This window comes from Sphaerodactylus townsendi, linkage group LG01, assembly GCF_021028975.2.
Source record: "Sphaerodactylus townsendi isolate TG3544 linkage group LG01, MPM_Stown_v2.3, whole genome shotgun sequence".
In the NCBI taxonomy this organism is placed as follows: domain Eukaryota; kingdom Metazoa; phylum Chordata; class Lepidosauria; order Squamata; family Sphaerodactylidae; genus Sphaerodactylus; species Sphaerodactylus townsendi.
In genome coordinates, this window is record NC_059425.1 from 192,858,784 (window position 1) to 192,877,940 (window position 19,157).

General features: G+C 46.7%; 2 protein-coding genes across 2 annotated transcripts; one reads left to right on the forward strand and one right to left on the reverse strand.

Moving 5' to 3' along the window:
• Nucleotides 1–3,505: 3,505 nt before the first annotated feature.
• Nucleotides 3,506–4,474, forward strand: LOC125438338 (taste receptor type 2 member 40-like). The gene has a single exon (XM_048506727.1). The coding sequence runs from the start codon at nucleotides 3,506–3,508 to the stop codon at nucleotides 4,472–4,474; it is 969 nt and encodes a 322-aa protein (XP_048362684.1).
• Nucleotides 4,475–11,510: 7,036 nt separating this feature from the next.
• On the reverse strand, nucleotides 11,511–18,434 carry ANKRD66 (ankyrin repeat domain 66). Its single transcript, XM_048506741.1, is given in 6 exon segments — nucleotides 11,511–11,982; nucleotides 13,786–13,952; nucleotides 13,955–14,012; nucleotides 15,374–15,437; nucleotides 17,999–18,156; nucleotides 18,312–18,434. Coding segments are annotated over 5 exon segments (594 nt in total). The 5' UTR covers nucleotides 18,138–18,156; nucleotides 18,312–18,434; the 3' UTR covers nucleotides 11,511–11,816.
• Nucleotides 18,435–19,157: the final 723 nt, after the last annotated feature.

Below are 19,157 nucleotides of genomic sequence, written 5' to 3' on the forward strand. Positions count from 1 at the left end.
CGTGATGCACCGGGCGCACCTCCTCTGTGGGGATGTGGCGAGGGCATGGCAGGGGCATTCTGGGGCGTTCTGGGGCGGGGCCGATCTGGGGTGGGACGGGGCGGAGGACGCACCAATGCACCGGGCACTTTTCCCCCTTGCTACACCTCTGGCCAGGGTATAAGCATTAGACTGTGAAGCAAATTTGGCCAAGATTTTAAGTGTCAGCAATTAGAAGGAGCCAAGTGAGAACTGTCATATACATATTGTTGATGTGACCATGCTCTGAACAAACAAGTATACTTTCGGGGGAAACGGAGTATGTAAGATGCTGTTTATCTTCACTCTGCTGCCCTGCTGAACCATTCCTGGGTCCCCTGATACAGATGCCCGTTTAGCAGATGAACCCTTTGCTCTTTTAAGAGACGGGGGTTCCACTCTGCGGGTGGCTGCCCTTAGCTGTGGCCCGTACTGACATCAGATCAATCCGCCGGGCTTTTGGAGAGGCCGGCTGCTGATACGTGCCTGTTAACAACTGAGACCCGCTGTTCCCCTCTTAGAGGAGTTTAGAGGAGTTTTAATGGTCGAACGCCATCTGTATTTTAAATGGTTATGAAATTTGAGCGCTGCATTTTAACTGGTACCAATATTTAGTATTTTATTTTGTTTATCCACTTGTCTGTAATCATGTTGTAAACCGCCCTGAGCCCCTCGGGGAAGGGCGCTATAAAAGTGGAACAAACAAGCAAACAAACAAGCAAACAAATAAATCTCCAGCAGGCAATTGGGTGGTGACAAAATGTCACCAATCAGGTATTTGCAAAGTTAGACTGCTTGCTTTGAAAACTGGATAAAAGATGCATTTTGGAATGTGCTCTTTGGACGTCGGTTTGGCTGGTTACAGCACTTTGTTCCGCTTTACTGCAATAAAAGCGTACGTGCTTCATTGAGCCAATCCACGTGTCTCTGCATTACTGAGAGGCTACTGGAATTTTTTCCAACAGAACAACCAGTTTTAGCATCAAACTCAACTCCCACTAACCTCCCCCCTCCCCCTGCCCACCCCACAATGGCTTTGTTTCACAGAAACCATGGCTTGGAAAGCTCATCAATGTTGTTGGGGTTGGCTAACAACCTGCAAAATGGTAACCGAGAGCTCAGTGAACATTCTTTTATTAAAGCTACAGGTGTTTGTTATTTTGGGGGATATTAATCCTACAATGTATATTTTTAGATTTCGGACTTTTCTGCAAACCTGGGACTCCCTTCAGCTTTGCAGAAAGCCAGCACTCCCCACCCCCCCAACCCCGCCCCGGTACTGTGCTCCATTTTGGGGATCTATTAATCCACACTCTAGGACCTGCTTTTAAATTAGATATGCATGTAATGTTTAAGGCGTTTTTTGCTAGCCGCTTTGAGAAGGCATTTGGACACAAAAGTTGGGCTATGCATTCTTTAAATAAGCAAATGGTTTTAAAGTGAATTCATCTAATTAAATCTTTAAATAAGATGCTTCTAAAGAAAGGGAATGGAACAGTAGCTTTCACACCGAAACGAATACCACCTAAATCCCTGAAAACATTGTCCACGAAGGTCAAACTGCTCCTCTTTGCTTCTCCACGTGAGCCTGGAGTTTCATCCATTTCTTTCAGATACCACTGTGCTCACTGTGATTTTTCACCATGAGTGATGGCTGAGATTTCTCCAGAATATATATGTGTGTGTGTGTGTGTGTGTGTGTATACATACATACATACATACATACATACATACATACATACATACATACATACATACATACATACATACATACATACACACACATAGACAGACAGACAGACAGACAGACAGACAGACAGACAGACAGACAGACAGACAGACAGACAGACAGATAGACAGACAGACAGACAGATAGATAGATAGATAGATAGATAGATAGATAGATGATAGATAGATAGATAGATAGATAGATAGATAGATAGATAGATAGATAGATAGATAGATAGATAGATAGATAGATAGATAGATAGATAGATAGATAGATTGATAGATTGATAGATTGATAGATTGATAGATTGATTGATAGATTAATCTAAATGTGTGTTTGTCCCTAATGGTCTCCCTCAAAAGCTGCTGGACGGATTGCCCCCAAATTTTCACATGACGTCCCTCCCTGTTGTGGGCAGGTAATCAGACCTTCAAATCGCTGAAAGTCCATACCTGAGCCAGGTAAAATGTCTTTTTCCTGGCACACCAGGCCATGAAGCTGGCTGTGTTTAACTGTCACCCATAGAATGTTCGTGCAGCATGTCTGTGGCCTGAGGGGTTGGTATGCTCTTAGAATGTTCCCGCAGATGGCCAGAGATGTGCATTGAAAACAGTAAATAGGTAATACTGGTAGGTAATACGAGTGGAAGTGAAAAACATACACACTTTGCCGTGTGAGACGTCAGGTGGGGTCCCCCCCTCACACGCTGGTAACTTTCACTCTCTGTGCCTCACCCACTACTACCACACAACACACACACTCTCATACACATCCAGCTCATCCTCACACACCTCACTCTGCCCTCCCTCACATCCAACCACCACTTACCCACTTCCTCACCCATATTCGCCACAGCTCAAAAGCGAGCTGGAGTTTGCCTTTTCCTTCTAAGAAAATCCATGGAGTGGGGGCGAACCAACACTACCGGCTCCGCTTCTTTTGCACGTGGGCTTTTAAGAAGAAGAGTTTTTGGAATAAGAGTTTGGATTTATATCCCCCCTTTCTCTCCTGCAGGAGACTCAAAGGGGCTTGCAATCTCCTTTCCCTTCTCCCCTCACAAGAACCCAGGGAGCTGGCCTCGATCTGAGCGCCTCCCCACCCTGCTCTGCTGCCTGACTGGGATAGCCTGCTTGCCCCAGTTCTGCCTTACCCAAGCCAGGACTGTGCGTGTCAACCAGCCTCATGGACAGCGGGATTCACACTCTGGACAGTTCCGTTGTGGAATGGAAAGGGTTACCTATACTAAAAAAAAGACAGCACCATATAACGATGTGCATTGAAAAGGGAAAGAGGGATTCCATTTGACCACCCCAAAAGGCTATGCTGGGGATCATTGGACCTGCATGGACATCTGTGTGGGTTGCGGACTGTGATGAGAAGGACAATTGCCACAGCAACGCGTGGCCGGGCCCGCTAGTAACAAATAAAACACACACCCTAACCACTCAATCATCCTCCAGACTTGCAAGAATGCACACGCATATCAACTCGAGTTCTATCCCACTGGGCACTTCATTCCACATCATTTGGCTTCATGATTTGCGGGTTGGGGAAAGCCTTGTGGAAAGTGTTGCTTCATTTGACCAGCAGCTCTTTTGCAAAACTATTGTATGTTTTACATTGTGCCCTTGTGAAGGCATGCAAATCAAGGGGAAATAAAGTGTGCTGCAACTGAAACACTTCCCAGTCTCACGGGGCTAAGGCAAGAGCTGACTTCAGATTGAGAGCCACTGCTTTTCTGACGGAATATCTGAAAGAATGGAAACCAGCGGATGCAGCGTTCCAACCTCAGCCGATTCTTTATTGTCATCTATCAGCTTCATGGTTTTCTCGGTGCTTCAAGCTGTCATTGGGATGGCCCTAAATGCTTTCATTGTTACGGTGAGTTGCGTCAATAGAATGAAAAGAAGACAGCTGAAATGTACTGATAAAATCTTGATTGCTCTGGGAATCTCCAGGTTTTGCTACCTGTGTGTGCTCCTAGGCAAGATTTTATGGATGTCTGTCTCTTCTAGAGCTGTTGAAGTGACCAGCGCATTTCAAATGGTCAGAGGCGCCATCTGGTTTCTATCCTGTGTCTGTTTCTGGTTCTCGGCCTGCCAGTGCTTGTTTTGCTGTGTAAAAATTGCAAACTTCAGGCATTGCCTGTTTGTTCACCTGAAGATGGGAATCTCCAGACTGGTACCTTGGATGCTTCTGGTTTCTGTCATCGGATCGCTGATCAACACTTGCCCTTTTTTATCGGGCATTTATAATATCACCTGCAGAAATAACACTGGTTCCAACATCTCAGGGAACCAAACCCATCTGGAAGATCTTGCTTTGGAAACAAATTTATTTAATCTGTTCTTGTTTTGTGGGGTGGGATTTTCAGCGGCGTTCTCCGTATCTGCTGCATCATCCAGCCTCTTGCTCTTTTCTCTGTGGAGACACACCCACCTGATGCGGAACGGCTCGACCGGTTTCAGCCACCCAAGCATGGCTGCCCATTTTCAGGCCGTGAAAACGATAACGTCACTCTTGATTGTTGATAGCTTCAATTTTGTCGGGCTGATGCTCCTGCTCTCCAACCTATTTGCAGAGCGAACTCCTGAAAATCAAATCATCACAACCGTCATCTTCGTGTGCCCCTCCGTGCAATCACAGATCATGATCTGGGGCAATCCCCAACTTAAAAAAGCATTCATCCGAGCAGCAGATGGCATCAGGCACATGTTCTCAGTTTGAAAATGTGCGATAGGATATTAATTCTGCAGAACTGCTTTTGTAAATCTCCAAGTTTCCAAGGATTAATTTTCATCCCATACATGAGTCGTAGTTCACACCAGGACTAGTCGGACTAGTGATATCTGCAGTGATGTTGGACTTGTAAATCCTTCTTCGGAAAAGGCTAAAGCAGTTCCGTCTTTGGGCTGGGTTTTGTCCTGATTTTGTCTGCTGGGCGATGCTCTCTTTAATTTTTAATACATCTACTTCAATGATACTGTTCACTTGGGCTACAGGTCTTGAGAAATGTCACACTAGATGCAACAAAAAATAAAAATTGTCGAAGACTTTCATGGCCAGAATCACTGGGGTGTTGTGGAGTTTCCAGGCCTGTATGGATCTTTAGGATTCCCTAAAGATGCCAGCCACAGATGCAGGCAAAACATCAGAGAAAAATGCTACTGGAACACAGCCATACAGCCCAGAAACCCCACAACACCCCCCAAAAATAAATAATTTAAATAACCAACCAGTTACCACGCTCAAGGTCCTTTGAATTTAATTATGCAAGTCAAAAGTTTGGTTACAGCCAGTGTAACTCCTAAATCTACACCTGCCCAGAGTTTTTTTAACCTGATATTTACAGTCCCACATTATCTTTTAACTTTTTTACGAGCCAATTTTTAATTTCCATTGTATAATTTATATATGCCATTAAAGGTTTCATTATCATTATCAGCCCCTCATTATCACAGAAAAAAGAAATAATCCACAAATCCCTAATGCTACCCTAAATAGGCAGTCTGTACTTTAACTGAGGGGATTAGCTGGAGACAAAGAGTGAGGAGGGGTAACAGAGATTGATAACCAATCAATCTATCAATCAATCAGTGACCTTCATTAGACATAAGATAGTTTTAAAACAAGGATAACCAGAAATAAGATCAAAGTCAACTTAACTAGTGTTATAACAAAGCCAGAACTAGGAACTTTGCTACGTCTTCAGTCCGGTCGGAACAGCAATTGTTTAAAAGTATCTGGATCTTGGCCCTATCGGAGAGAGAAGGGTTTAAATTGATTTGTGTCTCAATGAATAGTTTGTGTAAATCAATATGGCAGGCACAGTGCAGTAGAACATGTTCTGCCATTTCAATCAAAGGCCCTTTCTGCATGGGCCAAATAAGGCGCCCTGGGGATGGCAAAAACGCTGTCCCCAGGAAGCCGTTTGCACAGGGGGCACAGCTGCTTTGCCGCCATTTCCAACCTTTGCCGCCATTTTCCAACCTTGCTTCCCCAGTGAGATTTTTGGAAAACGGCGGCTTTGAGCCACTGCCGTGCGAATGGCAGCGGCTCGAAGGTGCCCTCCCCCTTTCGCCCTCCACCTACCATGTCTGTGGCCGTCCAGCGCGTCGCCGAGGCCTGGGGACACGCCCCCCTGCCCTGCGACGCCGGAGCACTCGCGCAGGGCAGGGGGGCGTGTCCCCAGGCCTTGGCGATGTGCCAGACGGCCACAGACACGGCAAGTCGGCCGGGCAACTGCACTCTGCGGAGCCGTCTTCCCAGCTGTTTCTGTTGTATACGCCAGCCCAACCCCAATCATGGCCGTGCGGAAACGGCCAATGTCAAAGAGCAGAGGCAGAATCTTTCGTGCAAAGGAATGCGAAGATGTCTTCCACGAGTTGTTGCTGTGGGGAGAATGTTGAAACGGGCCTGCATAAAGACTTGTCTTAAAACTAATGATGTGAGGTTGTAAAAATAGTCTGGTAAAGATCCATGGGGTGACCGTGGAATCCCATAGATCAGTGGTGAGCATGGTCTACTGGATGAAAAATCTCATAATGAGCAGGCAGTTAAATAATTAAAAATGGTTGTATTAAATAATAAAAATAATAAAACAAGAAACTTATTTTAAGCAATGAACAGACCTACATGAAGCATACAAGAGCGGACTAAGATAAAAGGGCTAGGGATTCAGGAATGGGTGACAGCAACCTTGAAGGGATGTCCAGGAAGAAATTCAGCACCCAACCACCTTCCTGCCCAGGCTTGCCACCCAAGATGGATCCCAAAACACTCTGTCCGCTTCCGCACACGCAAAATAATGCGTTTTCAAACCACTTTCACAACTGTTTGCAAGTGGATTTTGCCATTTCGCACAGCTTCAAAGAGCATTGAAAGCAGTTTGAAAGTGCATTATTCTGCATGTGTGGAATGAGCCTCTGAGAGGTATCCATTTTGTGGGGAGCTGGGTCTTGACCTTATGGTAGCCTTTGGCCCTTGTACCACTATGGTACACCTCAGGAGGAGGTGGAGGGGGTCCGACTGCTGACACTCAACACTGCAAATGTACCATATCCCAATAAGCAATGCTCCAAAGCTTCTATTTGTCCAGAAGCACAGTAGTTTTTAAAAACCTGGAAAATAAACCTGCATCTTTGCAAACAAAAGCTCTCAAAGACAGTGTTTTGAAGGGCCACAGGCAGGGCGCCTATAGAAGCCATTTCAAACATACAGCTCTACTGTCGACTTTCTATGCATGGCTTTTTCTCTGTGGAACAACATTACCTCCAAGCTCCCCAGCAAAACATTGTTACAATGATGGGCAGGAGAGCAGCATAGAACAAGGAGTCCTCTGTGCATATGTGCATATTTGAGGAAGCAATCTTAAGATGGTCTACTCCAAAGTGGGCTTACCTTCCAGGCAACCATTCCTAGGATTGCAGCGTGTGTGTGCATTTCCAACAGGCGTCTGCTATCATTTTATACCCGACTGGTAACTATTTTGCACGAACACTTAGGATAAAACTAGATTCCAAAGCAGGGTCAAATTGGGTTCCTCGCTCAAGAACCTCTTTCCTTCCAGCAGGACTTCTTAATGTCTGATGTTTCCTCTTTCAATATATCAAGACAGCAACAGGCAGCCAGGCAGACAGACCAGAGGCCTATTTCCACCCCACCATGAAGTGACCATTATATGGATTCAAGGGACAGAGCAATTTAGAGCTTCCACTTCAAGAGAGAACATGTGCATACTGTCAAGATACTGTTGAGACCCTCGAGCATGTTATGTTTTCTTGCCCGAGGTATGCGTTACCTAGACAATCCCTACTTGTCCCGGCTCTAGGGAATTAAAAAAGTTGTTCGGAGCAAACAAAGGGCCTTTCCCCACTTGCCACAACCCCCCTATGCTGCGCGCTGCTCTCAGCACGCGTCATTTCTGGCGCGCGCCCTGGCTTCCCCACCTGCTGAATAATAGTGATGGTGGGAAAACTGGGAAAACCGCTAAATTTTTATTAGAAGAGCTCAAGTCAAAGTCATCATGGAAGCTTGATCACCTCTTCCTTACCAAACTTACACACTTTGTCCAGTTTTATGTCCTGTTTTAATACCCGCTCTGTCCTGTATTTTGTTTTATTTTGACTGATATGCCTAATAATTCTGTTGAAGTTGAATTGAGAGCTAAGACTTCCAAAGTGCTCAGAACATTTTCCTTTGCATGGTGCTGAACACTCTCTGAACAATCAATATTTCACATTTGTTTAAGGTCACCCAGTTACAGCTACCATAAGCATAGCCTTGCTTCCTCCATCAACACTGGTGGAATGCACCCAGTGGCCCAGGAACAGTGGCTCAGTGAACTCAATCTGGCACTTTGTTCCCCTTGTCTTATCATTCCTATCAATGCAAACAGTTCATGCAAGTTCATGCTTTGTATATTTGGTTTGCAATCCATGCTTTAAATATGTAAATTATTCTGGAACAGGCCCATGTCACCAAGTTTATGTCTGCAGATGTGATATCTGTGAGCGTACCAACGATCTCTTCTGGAGCTTTCTGCTCATGAGGTGTAGCTCTTTACCATAACTCAGCTGTGACTTGATGTGGGGGACGGGACAGAAATGGGTAACCTTGTTTGTCAGAACCTCAACAAAGAGTGAGCCTCTAACTGTACCCTAACTTCTCCCCAGTTTCTAATATTTTTGATGCTGCTTTGAAAAAACCCATTGAATTGCATATTGGAGTCAGCATAGAATGAAAAGCCAACTGGTTAAGAAAGGAATTCGTCTTGTCACCACTGTTCATTGTAAAGTTAAGTTTGCATATACAGTTAAGTTTGAATTTATTTTATCTCGTACAATAAAATATTCCGATGTGACATGATAAATATGTTTCGGGTTGGATCTGGCCAACTATTTTACTCCATCTCAGCCAATTCCTTTCCTTAGCACAGCCCCATCTCACATGGCTTTGGCTCATGCAGGTCCCATGATCCCAAATAGAGGCTTTTACATGGTTAAAGGAGATTCCTTTCCTCTTTTTTTCAGCAATGGAAAAACTGGTTGAATCCAGTCCTTTGTACTTCCACTGAGAACTGCTGGGAAACACTGCAATGAAATCAGTGAGGAAAACACTGCAATGAAATCAGTGAGGAATATACTGGGAACCACAGTGAAATGTCTAGGTGCTGGGAGGAGCTGGTCAGAGGCGTTCCTCCCATTGGGCAAAGTGGGCAGTTGCCCAGGGCACCCCCTTGTGGGGGGCGCAAGAACTGCAGGCTCATTTGTGGGATTTTTTGTATTTTCAGTGTTTTTCCGTTTTTGGCCTGCAGAGGGCGCAGGTTTTAGGCTAGCTAGCAGCACCAAAATTTCAGGGATTTTTCGGGAGACTCTCCTGATAATATCACACAGGTTTGGTGAGGTTTGGTGAGGTTTGGTTTAGGGAGTCCAAAGTTATGGACTCCCAAAGGGAGTGCCCTCATCCCCCATTGTTTCCAATGGGAGCTAATAGGAGATGGGGGCTACAAACTCAGGTTTTGCCCAGGGCTCCAGTTTGCCTAGGTACGCCACTGGAGCTGGTGCCAGATATTTGTGGAATCCTTGTGTTCAGTTTGCAGTAGTGGTCTTCATATTAATGAAGTCAGCCCTTCTCTAAGTCTTCTCTGTGGAAACGCACTCAGAAGATGCAGAATAGCTCACTGGCTGATTACGCAGGAGGCCTCCATGGTGCGCTCACTGGTAACTGAACCCCGGTGTGGCAAACTCCCTTGTATACAAGGAAATTGCTGCATGCAGGGAGCAGAAATGGCACATAAAATTTCCTTATACCGACATGCAAGGAAATTGCTGCGTGTCTACTGCTCTGGCTCTTGGCTTTCCCCATGGAAAGCTACAGTACTTCAGGTACGCAGAAGAGAAGAAGAAGAGTTCGGATTTATATCCCCCCTTTCTCTCCTGCAGGAGACTCAAAGGGGCTTACAATCTCCTTGCCCTTCCCCCCTCACAACAAACACCCTGTGAGGTAGGTGGGGCTGAGAGAGCTCCGAAAAGCTGCGACTAGCCCAAGGTCACCCAGCTGGCGTGTGTGGGAGTGCACAGGCTAAACTGAATTCCCCAGATAAGCCTCCACAGCTCAGGTGGCAGAGCTGGGAATCAAACCCGGTTCCTCCAGATCAGAGCGGACCTGCTCTTAACCTCCTACGCCATTGCTGCTCCCCACCTGATGCTGAGGTGGGGCAGAGAGCAGGTAAGCTCTCCTGTCTGTAATTGGCCACTAATTCAGATAATTACTGTCTCTAGCAGCAAAAAACATAATACCTTTCTTGATCACCACATGTCTTGATTTCATGATTTTAATGCTCTTTCAGACCAAACTAATCCAACAGTCAAGTTTTCAACCCTAACCCTAACCCTCCACCCACTTTTTGTAAGCATTATGTCCTTTGAAATGTTTGTTTGCATTGATTTTGGCAATTCCTGGGGCACAGGTAAGCTCTGCGACCCCCCAACTACAGTGGAGAAAGTGCCACATGTCCATGCAGAACTCACCTATGTAGGTAAGAAGTTTGAAAAGTGCTGTTGGTAGCCTATGTGTATTGGTGGGTAGGACACTACCCCAACCCTGGTGCAAACTTCAGCTAAGTGGCTCTTGCTGTGCTAGCTGTGTAGCAGGGTCTGGCCAACGGGGCCCGGTCAGTTGTCAGCACCGTGGCTGAGTGAAACCTTGCAATGCTACCAGAGCACCCACCAGCTTTTTCCTGGAGCCTACTGAGTGTGTTTAGCAAGTGGGTGGAGTCAAGGAATGCAGGGGCGTAACAAGGCAGCCCTGGGCAAACTGTAGCCCTGGGCAAAACCTGAGTTGGATGCCCCCCCCCCCCATGGGCGGCCACTCCACCACGACCAATTATTTTTTTGCACCAGGACATTGGTGCCTGCAGGGGGTGCATTTTTAGACATATCCGCACCAAAATTTCAGCATATCATCAGGAGACTGTCCTTATGCTACTCCCCAGGTTTGGTGAGGTTTGGTTCAAGGAGTCCAAAAGTTATGGATCTCTCAAAGAGAGTGCCCCTGATCCCCCATTGTGCTTTCTAATGGGAGCTAATAGGAGATGGGGGCTACAGTTTTGAGGGTCCATAACTTTGGCCCCCCTGAACCAAACCGCACCAAACTTGGGGGGTGCCATCATCTTCAGATGATACCTTGAAATTTTGAATTCGATAAAGTCAAAAAAAATGCACCCCCTGCAGGAACTATCCTAGAAATTTGCCCAAGAAATCTTTGTTCTGCATTGAGTTTTCTGCATTGCTGTCAATGGGGGTTGCAGGCTGTGGGGGCACATACTTCTGAAGGCACAGTCTCAAAACTTTCAGGGTCTCACTCAGGAGACTGCCCTAATGATACCCCCCCCCAAGTTTGGTGCAATTCTGGTTCAGGGGCCAAAGTTATGGACTCCTTGAAAACTGTAGCCCCCCGCTCTCCTTATTAGCTCCCATTGGAAACAATGGGGGATAGGGGCACCCCCTTTGGTAGTCCATAACTTTGGACCCCCTGAACCAAACCTCACCAAACCTGGGGGGTAGCATAAGGACAGTTTCCTGATGATACGCTGAAATTTTGGTGCCGCTAGCCTAAAATCTGCGCCCCCTGCAGGCCAACAATGGAAAACCACTAAAATACCCCAAAACGAACCCAGCATTTTGATGCCCCCCACAAGATGATGCCCTGGGCAGCTGCCCACCTTGCCCAATGGGCATTACGCCAGTGAAGGAATGCTCTTCCCAGCCAGGCTTCTGATTGCAGATCTGAGTAGTTTTTGCAAAGCTTTAAAAATTTTCGCTTTGGCTGTGGCGGCCACCACAGCACAAGGATTTTCACTGTGAAACTGAAGGTAAGCTTTGGCAGCCATTTTGTGGCTGCATCCATCACACTGTGTCAGAATTCCAAAGGTTCCCATGGCTCAAAGAGGCTGGCGATCCCCGCAATAATGGACCAATTCACCTCTGCCATTTTGCTGACGGCTGGGATCCCACTCCAGAGTTCCTCTAGTCTGCTAGGGTCTGCTTGTTGCTCAGTTCTAAGGAATTCAATATCCGCCTTTTTTTGCACACTTCTTGGTGGTTTTTTTCTGCCGGGGGGGTTCACTTTTCAAGAGTTCGTCCTTCTTCAGCTCCCACTCTTCATCAATTTCATCCAACTGGACACCCTTTAATTTGGCTGCCTGGCGATAGCCCCTGCACTCTGCTTCTGCCCTAGGATAAAGAAATGGAGAGAGAAGGGCCATCTCGGCCAAATGCAGCAACATTTCTCACCGGTATCTGGCATTAAGGAAAACAGAACAATTGCAATAAGCTCACTGTGTCATTTTGAATGGTAACTTCAGCCATCCTTTCTCTTTTAATCTGAGTGGTGATGCAGAACATAAATGTTCCTTGGAAGGGAAAGTAGGACTCAAAATGTACACAAAGAGGATGAAAGACACCTCATACACCTCAAAGTATTGACTTGAAACAGAAATGATTGATTACAAGAGGGGGAAATCTCACAGTGAGCAACAAACACAGAGGTTCCCAACCTTTCTAAGCCTGTGGGCACCTTTGGAATTTGGACACAGCATGATGGCTGCTGCCACAAAATGGCTGCCAAAAATAGCCGCTGCATGAGGTAGTCAGAAAATGGCTGTCAGGGCTGATATTCAGTCAGCGAAGGTCCTTGCGCTGTGGGGGCTGTTGCTGCAAAAACAACGCTTTTAAAATATGCACAGGCAATTAAATCTCCAGTGGCCAATCAGAAGCCTTGCTGGGCAAAAGCTCCATTTGGCCTCATCCACTTTCAAAAATACTTGGTGCGCACCAGAAAATATTTCCGTGGGTGATATGGTGCCCGCAGGAACCCTGACCTAATCACTGCAGAGAAAAAGCAAAACAGGAGGGTTCAATGTCATATCATTTACTGTGGTTTAAATTTACTCCTTTACAATTCAGAGTCGAGAGGAATGCAGAATAATCTTCAGGTTATGCACCAGCCGCGTAGCTACCACGGGGTCGAAAGGGTCGCCGCGCCCCAGGCACCCGTGATTGGGGTCTTGTGGGGGGCAGAAAATCTCCCCCACACCCCTTTTCCTTCCCCCCTCGTCCCGCCCCACCAGTCCATGCAGAATCCACTGCTGGGTTGGCCTTGCCTAGCCAGGCTGCTTTTTCAGCCGGTTGCTCTTTGCAGCCGGCTAAACTAAAGTAAGTGGGTGGGGGAGGGGGAGGGGCACCATGGGGGGGGTACATGTCACGATATATAAAAAAGTGAGAAAGGTTCACAAAAGGTTCATCTTCTAAGTCAGCAGAAGTTCAACCCAGAGGCCAGAGACAGTCAGTCCAGGGGCAAGAAGTAATGACAGTTAACCTTTAACATGATTGGTGAATTCAACCAATGAGAGGCTGTTGCCTGGGCGGGGAAAAGTAACCAATGGAATGTATGCTTTGTATATGCCCGTGGTGGCAAACCTTTGGCACTCCAGGTGTTATGGACTACAATTCCCATCAGCCCCTGCCAGCCTATGCTGGCAGGGGCTGATGGGAATTGTAGTCCATAACATCTGGAGTGCCAAAGGTTCGCCACCACGGGCATATGCTATGCTAAGTTCAGAGAGATTGAGGCTGAGTTGAGTTCTGTGTGTGCTGAACTTTGTTCTTGCCTAAAAGTTCTGTATAGTATTATGGTCTTGTATAGAATGAATACTTGTGTAACCTTAGCAACTGCTAAAGTAAAACCTTCCTATGGAAAGAACATCTTGTGTGGAGAGTATTCTCTTCCAAGTGTGCTAGAAGGTTGCAGTGAGTGCAAGAAGACTATTTGGATTTCTCATCTTACCAGAGTGACTCCGCTTTAAACTCTGCTGATAGTATGGGGGGGTGGGTATGGGGGGCAGGACCCAAGTGCCATTTTGCCATGAGTGCCATTCGCAAAGGCTCCTCCTAGCAAGCCTTTGTGGGCCCCCCTTCTTAGAAACGAAAGATGTTCTGCGGGAATCCCTCGCCCTGAACAGAGTCACTGACATTCACCTTTCTAAGAACTTGACGCAGTCTTTGTGACCGTAGATCTCTGCCATCCGCTTTGGTGTATCCCCGTAGAGATCAGTCGCATCCACCGGAGCGTGCAAAGAATGCAGCGTCCTGAGCACACCCAGCCTCCCCAACTCAGCAGCAAATGGCGGGGTCCATCCAGCGTACCTGTTCTCAGGCACAGCCAGGCTCCATGCTCACAAGTGGTTTCACTATCCGTGACGTTCCTGGCAGAAATACAAGCACGAGACAGAAAAGGAGGAGGAGGAAAATATGTTGCTTCTTCACTAAGGCCCCTTCCACACAGCCCAGGCAGAGAGGGTTGCAGTCAGGATAAAATTGCAGTTGGGATAAAGTAACCCGCTCTCCTGTTTTCGCGTTTACATGCCTCCGTGCAGGCAGCGAACAGAGCCCACGGAAACAATGTGGGTTGCTATTGCACCTTCGCAAAGAGGCGCATCTTTTTTTAAATTTACCTCCCTCCACTGCATAGCTATGTGGGGCGGGCAGGCATGGACCTCCACATCCATGATGGAGTCTCACAGTGGCACGAGTCATCCCTGTAACCCTGCATGGCCATGCAGCTGCGAGGTGGGGATTTTAAGAAAAAGGGGTGTATGGCCAATTAAAGCGTTTACCGGCTAGCCGTTTGCTCGTGAGTCACTGGCGTAATGCCCATTGGGCAAGGTGGGCAGCTGCCCAGGGCATCACCTTGTGGGGGGGGGCATCCAAAATGCTGGGTTCTGGTTTTGGATATTTACAGTGGTTTTCTTCATTTTTGGCCCGGCCTGCAGGGGGCACACAGTTTTTTAGGCTAGCAGCACCAATTTACAACATATCATCAGGGAGACTCCCCTCATGCTACCCCCCCCAAGTCCGGTGAGGTTTGGTTTAGGGGGTCCAAAGTTATGGACTACCAAAGTTGGGTGCCTATCCCCTACATTGTTTCCTCAATGGGAGCTAATAGGAGATGGGGCTACAATTTCGAGGGTCATAGCTTTGGCCCCCCGATTAACTACACCAGAACTTGCAGAGGTATCGATAGAACGATCTCCTGATGAGATCCCTGAAAGTTTTGAGACTGTGCCTTCAGAAATGTGCCCCCACAGCCTGCAACCCCCATTGACAGCAGCAATGCAGAAAACTCAATGCAGAACAAAGATTCTTGGAGGCAAATTTCTGGGATGCATTTCCTGCGAGGGGTGCATTTTTTGGATGTATCAGCATCAAAATTTCAGGGTATCATCTGGAGATGATAAGCTTTTAAGTTTGGTGCAGTTTGGTTCAGAGCCAAAGTTATGGACCCTCAAAACTGTAGCCCCCATCTCCTATTAGCTCCCATTGGAAACAATGGGGGATAGGGCACCTGCCCAGGAGTCCATATAACTTTGGACCCCCAAACCAAACCTCTCACCAGACTTGGGGAGTAGCATGAGGGGAATCTCCTGATGATATGCGCTGTAGGATTTTTGGTGCTGGATATGTCTAAAGTACCCCTCTGCGGTGTACCAATGTCCTGGTGCAAAAAATAAATTTGAGTGGAAGTGGTGAATTGGCTGCACATGGGGCATCCAACTCGGAGTTTTACTTGGAGGCTTGCCAGGCTTTGCCCAGGGCTGCCTCATTACGCCCCTGTCGTGAGTGGCTGCATCCTGGGTTTAAACAAAAGAATTGCACATAGTGCTATTCTCAAAAACTGCATTTCAGGGGACTTAACACGGGGCAGCCTCACATTAGGAGTGGGATCTATGCGAAGTTCCCCCTGAAATTGGGGTTTTTCCCGTCCCCAGCCTAGGTTTATTGGCCCATGTGGAAGGGGCCTGAGAAAGGAAAGCCTGATATCCTTCTATTGCTCCCTGGGAAACAGGATCCTCAAGTGCTAAGCCTGCCACCTCTGGCTTGGGTGGTTCCTGGACATTTTTTTTGGGGGGGGAGGGCAGTCCCTGGGGAAAGTGGAGTCTGGAAAGGGAGGAGTGCTCGGCAAGGGTATGACGCTATACAGGCCAGCTTCTGAGGATAAATGTGCTACGTTAAAAACAGTATAAGTTACACAAACACGCGTGGCACATAGGCGCCTGCTCAAGCAATTTATATTACCTATTAATTACTTGCAAAGTATGCCAAATTGTTGTCTATTAGACTTACCAGACTATTATATCTCCATAACACATATATCTCCACTTTAAATCCAATTCATGCAACAATTTATTACAAGACAACCTTCTCTCAAGTCCAGAATCATGTAATTGTTAAACCAACAATGTCCATAATCTTGTAAATATTATTGCATCAATGTCACCCGCTGTGACTGCGATACAAGTTCATAACTGTTACACTCTTAGCAGCTGGTGGAGATTCCCTTTTAATAAATGTATAACCCCTGTTAGGCTAGGTAACAAGCTCCTCGAAAACAAATTTTAAAAAGTAGGAAAACTATATATTGCCAGAATCAGCAGGATGAACTGAGTACAACTATGTACTTTTGGGGCTGAAAGGGCACCCAGGATCCAAGCCTGTAGAGCAGATGTCCTGGCGCAACCCTTAGCAAATGCAGGCAGGGAGAATCCCTTCAGCAGCATTCAAAATATTGGGTGCTAGCTGGGAATGAAACTGGCTAGAGAGCAAAATGGTCGGGTGGGAAACAGAAGAAGTTTCATGAGCTCTGCATTGCACACAGCCAGGCAGGAGACATCGTGCCGGCAGCTTTGGGGGAAAGGTGCACTTTAAAGCATTCTCAGAACAATACGCCTTGAGCAGAAATATAAGGCATTCTGAGGACACCTTGGGGGAAAAAGCTGTGTGGAATTGCTTTTTTAATGTCCTCAGGACATCTCATTTGTGCTGTGAGGAATAGACCAGTGTGAAAGAACTTACAATCAATTTCATGCAAATAAGATCAATGTTAGCCTCTCTGTAGATTATAGTGATTATTCTAAAAAAATACAATGTCAAATGAATATGCAAAAGCTGTTTAATACAAGTGCCGTCATCTATATCTATTAAAATATGTAACTGGAGGGAGACAATGGTTGCTCTGCCATAATACCCCACCGAGGTCCCTGATTTCCCCAAATCTCCGGGAGTTTCCTAACCTGGACCTGGGAACCCAACCCCCTCATCCCCCACGAGTGACCAGGGGGGACCTCGTAATCCTGCCTGGACAAAACGGCTGCTTTGGAGAGTGGACTCAGTGGCATTATACCCAGACACTTATCTATAGGAAATGTAGTCAGGTGCAAAATCTGAATTTTCCACCCCTGTATGGGCAGCCGCCCTCCCCCACCACGACCAAACAACATTTTTTTTGAAGTCAGTGTATGGACCCTGGTGGGGGAGAAGAAGGAGTGTGGGGCCGATTCCCCTCCCCCCCACGTGACTAGCTGGCCACAGCCCAGGGACATATGTTCCCCTGGGCGATACGCCCCTGATTATACCACACTGAGGTGTCCTGAAACCCACCTTCTCCTGGCAAGATTTCCCATTCTGGAGCTGGCAGCCCCTAAACCCGTGGTGGCGAACCTTTGGCACTCCAGATGTTATGGACTACAATTCCCATCAGCCCCTGCCAGCATGGCCAATTGGCATCTATATCTATTAAAATATGTAATATGTACATATGTAACTGGAGGCACTCCAGATGTTATGGACTACAATTCCCATCACCCCCTGCCAGCCCCTAAACCCGTGGTGGCGAACCTTTGGCACTCCAGATGTTATGGACTACAATTCCCATCACCTCCTGCCAGCATGGCCAATTGGCATCTATATCTATTAAAATATGTAATATGTAAATATGTAACTGGAGGCACTCCAGATGTTATGGACTACAATTCCCATCACCCCCTGCCAGCCCCTAAACCCGTGGTGGCGAACCTTTGGCACTCCAGATGTTATGGACTACAATTCCCATCACCCCCTGCCAGCGTGGCCAATTGGCATCTATATCTATTAAAATATGTAATATGTAAATATGTAACTGGAGGCACCTTAGATGTTATGGACTACAGACTCCCATCACCCCTGCCAGCTTCCTTTACTGCAGGGCGTAACCTTTTGGCACTCCAGATGTTATGGACTACAATTCTTATTACCTCTGCTTGTATGGCCAATTAGCCATGCTAGCGAAGGTAATCAGGTGTGAATCCTCCATAACATCTAAGTGCAAAAGAACCATATCCTCTGCACTAAACTGCCTGTTAGTTCGGCTGCCTACCTTTGATTGCTGCCCAGTGCAGTGGAGTCCTGTCATTCCAGTCTGGGTCTTGGCCATTTGGATCACACTGCCCTTTCCTGAGGATCTCGTCCACTAAATCGCAGTTGCCCGATGCTGCAGCCTGGTGAAGTTCTGACATGCTACCTTTTACCCAATCCCTGAAAGGAGATGGAAGAAGTGTGACTTGTGCCAGAACATTTTTATCAAAAAGGGAGATCATTTTATGAAGCAGAGAGGGAGAAAAACAAAAGTCAGAAATGGAAAACTGTGATTAGTATAAATCTGTAAATAAAACTTTCAAACCAGCTCCTACCTTAGAAATAACTGCTACTGGATCAGTTTTCAGAAGATTGCAAAAATCTGAGGTTGTTGCTGCTGTACCAGAAGCTGAAGCTGTTGCAGCAAAGCTAGCTGCCTGCAGGCCAGAAAACCATAAGTCTGTTGTTGTGGACTTACTATGGAAACCGACTCCTCCCTTCTTAAAGCTACAGACTTTTGTGGAGGAAGCTTAAAAGAAATCCATTCGGCAGCCATTGTCAAAACATGCTACCAAATGTCACACACATCTGGAGTACTGGCAGGTCTCTTGTTCCTACCAATGGACAAAGGGACTTTATACAAAAGAGTCCAGGAGAGTAGGATCAGTTTTTGGTGTTCGGCTCAAGGCTGGCTCAGCCTTCCATCCTTTTGAGGTTGGTAAAATGAGTACCCCGCTTGCTGTAGGTAAAGAGTGAGATCTGACTGGAGTGACTGTCATGCGCCCAAGGGAAGCCGTGAGCGACTGGAGAAGAAGAAACTGTATTGTAAGAGCCCCTGTGCCAAAGAGGTATTGGTGTTTCACCCAAGTCCCAGATGCTTTATGGCAGGGGTGTCCAAGTCCAACTCTGACACTTCAGATGTTTATGGACTACAATTCCCAACAGTCCCTGCTGGCATGGCCAATTGGGACCCAAAGCAACTCACATTGTTCTCTCCTATATTTTGTCTGCACAACAACCTTGCAAAGTAGGTTATGCTGACAATGTGTGTTTGGCATGGTTACCAACTACAAGCAGGGAAATTATTTGATATTTGAGGCTGGATGCTGGAGAGGGTGGGGTTGAGAGAGGGATATATGCTCTGGTGCCCATCCTCCAAAAACAGACATTTTCTTCAGGGA